The sequence below is a fragment of the Acanthisitta chloris genome, unplaced genomic scaffold (assembly GCF_000695815.1).
Source record: "Acanthisitta chloris isolate BGI_N310 unplaced genomic scaffold, ASM69581v1 scaffold21292, whole genome shotgun sequence".
In the NCBI taxonomy this organism is placed as follows: Eukaryota; Metazoa; Chordata; class Aves; order Passeriformes; family Acanthisittidae; genus Acanthisitta; species Acanthisitta chloris.
The window spans coordinates 1,852-8,505 of NW_008659061.1; the positions used below are offsets into that span (position 1 = coordinate 1,852).

At 57.2% G+C, this 6,654-nt stretch overlaps 1 protein-coding gene across 1 annotated transcript in view; it reads left to right on the forward strand.

Moving 5' to 3' along the window:
• The first annotated feature begins 427 nt into the window (after positions 1-427).
• The window catches only part of ANXA6 (annexin A6), a 13,283-nt gene continuing 7,056 nt past the window's right edge, over positions 428-6,654 (forward strand). The window contains exons 1-13 of the mRNA XM_009069266.1: positions 428-445; positions 3,357-3,441; positions 3,709-3,803; positions 3,962-4,075; positions 4,156-4,246; positions 4,350-4,429; positions 4,506-4,562; positions 4,744-4,837; positions 4,920-5,015; positions 5,280-5,338; positions 5,613-5,735; positions 5,943-6,001; positions 6,425-6,503. Coding sequence (XP_009067514.1) covers positions 428-445; positions 3,357-3,441; positions 3,709-3,803; positions 3,962-4,075; positions 4,156-4,246; positions 4,350-4,429; positions 4,506-4,562; positions 4,744-4,837; positions 4,920-5,015; positions 5,280-5,338; positions 5,613-5,735; positions 5,943-6,001; positions 6,425-6,503 — 1,050 coding nt within the window. The remainder of the gene's footprint in view (positions 446-3,356; positions 3,442-3,708; positions 3,804-3,961; positions 4,076-4,155; positions 4,247-4,349; positions 4,430-4,505; positions 4,563-4,743; positions 4,838-4,919; positions 5,016-5,279; positions 5,339-5,612; positions 5,736-5,942; positions 6,002-6,424; positions 6,504-6,654) is intronic.

The following is a 6,654-nucleotide window of genomic DNA, read 5'->3' on the forward strand; positions in this document are numbered from 1 at the left end:
GACTTGGGGGCTGCAGAGGAGCAGAGGGGGCACCGTGGGGTGCAGTGAGGAGAGTCAGCCCTGCAGAGGATGCTCAGCCCATTGCTATGTATTCGGCACTTTTTTGCTCTCTGGTTTCTCCTGGCACTGGCAGGAAGCTGCGTGGGGCCCATCTGTGCTGCCCTACCCTGTGGGGTCCCCAATTCAAGTGCCAGATTGCAAAGGCTCTGGTAACTTCAGGGTGGCTGGTGAAGCCCCTCTCTCCCTGGTCCTCTCCACAGCATCTGGCATTGCCCTCCCATGGGTACTTCACCCACACCCATGGTGGGAGCAAACCCTCCCCCTAACTAAACCGATCTGCAGAGAGGCTTTGGCTCACATCAACCTTTCTGTTTCTTTCTGCAGCTCCTCCCTGCCTTTGCTTCAGTGATTTCCAGCGTGGGAAGCCATGGCACCCAAAGGAAAGGTAAGGGTGACCTCCAACACAGCAGGGATGGGTACTGGGGTGCCGCAGGGCAGACCCCGGAGCTGGGGCAGTATCTCCAATATACAGCAAGGACAGTGGTGATAAGCACAATGCTGCCCAGAGCCTGTTTACATTCCTGCCTCTCCAGCCAGTGCTGTCTGCATGTGATGCAGATGGGGGAAGTGCTGGGGTAGGGAACAGGAACAGCAAGGAGCAAAAACCCTTTTGGGACCACAGTGGGATGGGAAAGAGAATCAGGGCCGTGGGAAGGGGAGGAGATGTTGCACTGGGGATTTATTTGGGCTTTTGCTGGAGAGGAATCCTGCCTGAGCCCACTGCAAGGAATGCAGCCCCGTTTGGGCCTCTTCCCCCTCCCCAGCCTGGATTACTCCCCACTCCGAGCAGGGGCTGGCACAGTGTGGCAGCTGGGTGAGCAGGTGCTTGCTCACAGCCAGGAAAACATCTCTGCGTGGGTGGAAAACCCTGCCTCGGTGGGCAGCTGTGGCTGGTGTGATACAGCCTGACTGCTGGCAGGGGAGGAGTTCCAGCCCAGAGCTTCCCATCTCCATTGCTGGGGCCAAGCTTTCCCTGGAGAAAGCAAGCAATCGTTGCCTCCAGCCCAATTACAGAAGCTTCCTGCCCAGCCAAGGCAGCAGTTACTGTGGGTGGGGAAACTGAGGCACAGCCCAGGTGAACATTCCCCTGCAGTGGCCCAGGACCCCAAGCAGCCATGTAGTGGGAGAGAGCGAAGCCACACTGGGAATTTTGCTTCCACCCTCGCGGCTCCAGTCTGGCTTATTTTTAGCTGGGAGGTCCCGGACAGGCCAGGATGACTCAGAGGCTGGAGGAGGGGAGGCTGGAGGCCCCTGGCAGCTGAAACAGGGGATGAAAAGTGGGATGAGGGTATGAGGAGGGCATGCTGTTTCCCCCCCGAGTGATGTTTCTGCACATCCCTGAGGATCATTCCCACAGACAGTGCAGGGAGTGTGGGGTAATGCACAGCACTGAGCTCCCGCCTCAGTTTCCTCTGCCATTGCCAGGGCAGCACTGCATCAAGGCAGGCAGCTCATGCTTTGATGGCTCAGCAGGCAGGAGCACAGCCCTGCTCCCCCTCTCCATTTAGCTATGGCCAATATCTTGACTCCCCAGCACCACCCGTGCAACCCCAGTACCCCTATTTGCTCCAGCTGCCTGTGGGCACCTCCTTTGCCTTGCAATTTCTTATTTACATTTTTGGAAGGCATGTGGGTGGCAGTAGCTTTCACTGAGCCAGGAGGGTCTGGGAGCTGCCGGGAAGCAGAGCTAAATCCAGCTCTCCCAATGAATCACCTGCAATACGATCTGTCCCGTGCCTGCCTGGCCCTCTCAAAGGCCAGCGTCTCCTTTCAGTCCCTGCCATGTGGGACACCTCCCAAGAGGGCCTGTGGGATGTGCCTAGTTTCTCCCTGGAAAATAGGGCTACAGAGACTGGTTTCTTTCCGAAGCTGCTGGGTGGGATGTGCAGCAGAGCTGCTGTGCCATGGAATCAGGATGGGACTCAGGGAAGCAGTGGGTATGGAGCTGCCCTGTGTCGATCTCCTTGTGTTCATTCCTGGAGGCACTTGCTGGCTCAGAAACGCTGGTGCCCATCTTCTTTGAGGACACATTGGCTTTAGATGCCCTTGCTGGCAGCAGGCCTGGGCCTTTGTACAGCTCCTGGGGATCTTAAAGAAGCCGTGCAGCAGATCCTGAGCAGCAAGGAGGTGCACATACCCAGCTGGCACGTGATACAAGCAGAGCTAAGGGAGGATGCTGAGAGTTTCTCAGGGTGCTGACACAACTGACAGCCTCACTCCCAGCCTTCCTGTTCCCCAGTGAGACCATGCCTCTGGTGGGGATACATCCCAGTTCTCACATGGGACCACGCTGGTTTCATATCTGCTTCCACCCACGGTTTGTGCTGATCTCATTCAGAGATCAGGCTCCCCTGGGGTGAACTCCCGTAGGCAAAACTGACCTGGGAAGGGGGAGTCTAATCCCTCCTTTTGCCTGAGGTCTCTGTTTGGGGATGTCACTCCTGGGCTCTCTGTTGTGCAGCCTGGAGGTGCAGAGAATTGGACAGAAGTGGATCATCCCAATCCCCAGGATTTCTCAGGCTCCCAGGAAAGTTTTTTCCAATACCCAGGGTCTCTGCTTCAACCCCTTGGAGTACCCTGGGCTGTGTGGGAGTGCATGCTGGGGCAGGATAAGCTGTTGGCAGCTCTGGTGCTTCTCAGTGTTTTCCAACTAGCACCCCATGATGATTTTGTGCCTGTAAATTTGTCTCCTTGCTTGGAAGCCATGTAGAGTCTGGACATCCTCAGCATCCAGAGAGTTTCCCTGCTTGCAACAGGCAGTGGAAAATTATTCTGAACCCACCCCCAATAACTCTCTTCAGCCTGGCTGCATTGCAGGGTGATCACCCTGGTCCTTGGGTGCCTTTTTCTGCATTCAAGGTATCCAACCCTCCTGGGGGGGTCTCCCCTTTTCCTGCCACCTCCTCCAAGGTGGTGCAGGGAACTGAAAGAGCTGAAGGAACCTGTTATCAGACCCCCTGGCTCATGCTGGCATGGTGGGGAGGGCTGTATCCAGCGTAAACGTGGGCAAAAGCAGGAAAGAGCAATGCCAGGGAGATTTGAGATGGAAGGCCATAGTGGTACTCCAGTGCCCAGTGACCTGGCACACAAACAGTCTACACAGCCAGGAGACGAAACAGGAAAGGGAAGCAACTGTGGAGAAGGACAAATGTTTATGTTTGAAGCTGAACTTTGCCTTTGGGCAGCCCAAGCAGGAACAGATCTCACCTCAATCCTGCTCAGCTTCAACTTCTCCTTCCCCCCATCGCACTGGGGCTGCTCCTTCCCCTTGTACCTTTTCACTTCCTTTCCCCTAGGTCTACAGGGGCTCAGTGAAGGATTTTGAAGGCTTTGACGCCAACCAGGATGCAGAGGCCTTGTACAATGCCATGAAGGGTTTTGGTAAGGATGCTCCTCCAGACTGTCACGCTGCGGCCACCCTTGATGTCCTCTATTCCTTCATCTGACCGTTGCATGACTGGGTGTCCTGTATCACCTCCCCTCTCATCTGTCTCTCTGCTTCAGCAGTGTGCTAAAGCTCTCCTGGTTCCCCTCCCTCCCTGCAGCCAGTTTGGCTCTGCTTCTCCTCCCAGCCCTGACTCGGAAGCAGCAGGATGGCTGTGATGAGCCCAGCCATGAGCTAACCATGACTCCCATCTCTCCCCACAGGCAGTGACAAGGAAGCCATCCTTGACCTCATCACATCCAGAAGCAACAAGCAGCGAGTGGAGATCTGTCAAGCCTACAAGTCCCTCTATGGGAAGGTAATGGCAGGAACTCTCCCTGGTCAGTGCCCCCACTGCAGACACAGGTGACTGTGGCTGCCATCAACCAGCCCCCACAGGGACCCACCACTCCCTGGAGCCACTCAGAGATGCTGCAGAGCAAAGGTTCCCTCAGCCTCTTTCTCCTCCTCCACCAGGACCTCATTGCAGACCTCAAGTACGAGCTGACAGGGAAGTTTGAGCGCCTGATCGTGAGCCTGATGCGGCCTCCAGCTTATGCTGATGCCAAGGAGATCAAAGATGCCATCTCGGTAAGGGGTGGGCAGCCCCCCTGGGGCCCCTCCGAGGACATCCTGGCTGGGTGCACATGGGGCTGTGTCTCTGCCTGCAGGGTGTTGGCACGGATGAGAAGTGCCTCATCGAGATCCTCGCCTCCCGCACCAACCAGGAGATCCATGACCTCGTAGCTGCCTACAAAGATGGTGAGGGCTGGGGAAGGGCTGCCCTGTGCCCCCTTGGGCCAGGAAAAGGGCAGAGGTGAAGGGATCCAGCTTTCCAGGCCCTGACCTCTCCCTCTTCCACCAGCCTACGAGAGAGACCTTGAGGCTGACATCGTTGGAGACACATCAGGCCACTTCAAGAAGATGCTCATTGTTCTGCTTCAGGTATGTTCATCTGTCCAGTGTCTGTGTGTGGTGGGTGCCCGTGCCCTGCAGGACTGAGCCCAACTCTGACCCACAGGGTGCCAGAGAAGAGGATGACGTGGTGAGTGAGGACCTGGTGGAGCAGGATGCCAAGGTGAGGTTTGGCAGGTCTCTGTGATGGGTGGTATCTGGGCAGGGATGGGGCTGGTAGCACTGGGACCATCCAGACTTGGGCCTGCAAAATGTGGGTGGATGCCAAGGGCACTCATGCATGGGCAGAGCCCCACATGAGCAGCACCCTGACTCGAGCTCTGCCACCTTCCCCATCCCACAAGGACCTGCTGGAAGCTGGTGAGCTGAAATGGGGCACGGACGAGGCTCAGTTCATCTACATCCTTGGCCGGCGGAGCAAGCAGCACCTCCGCCTAGGTGAGCATCTCCTGCAAGCATGGGGTGGGCTTGAAGGAATCTTGGCAGCTTCTCCAGGCATCGCCTTGCTCTCATCCCACAGTCTTTGATGAATATCTGAAGATTGCTGGGAAGCCAATTGAGAGGAGCATCCGGGCAGAGCTCTCTGGTGACTTTGAGAAGCTGCTGCTGGCTGTGGGTAAGCCAGCTCTGTGTGGGGATGCTGAGAAAACACATCACTGGCCTTGCTGGGGTGGGAGGGCTCTAGGCACTAGCGCTAGGGTTAGCAGGGTCAGGGCTGTGGCTGTACCCAGTTTTAGGAAGCTCAGGGAGGCACCTTCAGGGTGGGTGGGGATGCTGGATATGGTGCCCTAGGGGTGTGGGGCCTCAGAGCCTGGGAGCACTGGGGGCACTGGTGAAGCTGGGTACTGGCATCCCTCACCAAGCCTCAATTTCCCCACAGTGAAGAGTGTCAGAAGCACAGCAGAGTATTTTGCTGAAAGGCTCTACAAGGCCATGAAGGTGAGTGAGTCACCCCTTCTCCATGGGGTCCATCACAGCATTGTGGGGAGTTGGCCAGAGGAGGGGTCTTCTTGCCATGGGGTGCAGCTGGAGAGCAGGGTGACACAGTTCCATGAAGACAGGACCTATATGACCTGGGGTCTCTGCTCTTTCCTCCAAAGGAGTTACTCCTTCAGACCCGAGGCTGGGTTAAATACCAGAGAGAGGGTCCCACATGTGGTGGGCTGAGCAGGGTTGCCATCCCAGGCTTGATGTGAGGGTTCCTCCATTGCAGGGGTTGGGCACAAGAGACAACACACTGATCCGCATCATGGTGTCCCGCAGTGAGATAGACATGCTGGACATCAGGGAGGTGTTTAGGACCAAGTATGAGAAATCTCTCTACAACATGATAAAGGTAAGGGCTGGTCACCCTCCATGCAGCTGCTGATGTTGCTTCCCTTGTGATGTCAATGCTCCTGAGAGGGCTGAGCTCCTTCCCCAGACACTCTGTGCCAGGTGTCCATCCCTGAGGACAAGGCTCAGAGAGACCTCCCTCCATAAGTCCATCCCAAGGCACTACCTTGACTCTACCTACTGCACTGCTCTCCATCTGCTGTTACAGGAGGACACCTCTGGGGAGTACAAGGAGGCCCTGCTGAAGCTGTGCGGAGGGGACGATGAGTAAGATCACCTGTCACCCCTTCTTTGTCCCTCTTCATCCCTTGGTGCTGGGTACCAACCTCTGGGTCAGAGCCTGGTGGAACACCTGGACCAGCAGCACCCGGAGTGACAGCGGTTTGGTACGGGGGGCCCTGTGGCACCTCTGCATGGCCAGCCACAATGCCATGGTCCCTTCTTGGTACATGGGAGACCCACAGGGCAGGGAAAACCCCTGGAGGGAGGATGATCTGGTGGGGGAGGTTGGGATTCACCACCCATTTCCACCCATTCCCACCCACCCAGCCCTACAGCAAGCACCTGGATCCTGCCCCTAAAGATAAAAACCGCCCCCGAGGGGGGGGCAAGGCAGGGTGAGGGGGGGGCTGCTGGTGGGTGCAGGGAGCCCATGGCTCACTGTCCCCTGTCCTTGCCCTCCTGTTGCAGTGCTGCAGGTGAGTTCTTCCCCGAGGCGGCGCAGGTGGCCTATCGGATGTGGGAGCTTAGTGCGGTGGTCAAAGTGGAGGTCAGCATCCCCTAGCCCCCCTGTACCCTCTCTGCTGCCTGCCAGCTTGGGACCCCTGGCTGCTCCTCTCTGCCACGGGGCACGGCCAGCCCCACACCTCTGCTCTGCCTCTTGCTCCCCGTCTTCTCTTGATGCCATTCTCTGGTCTTGG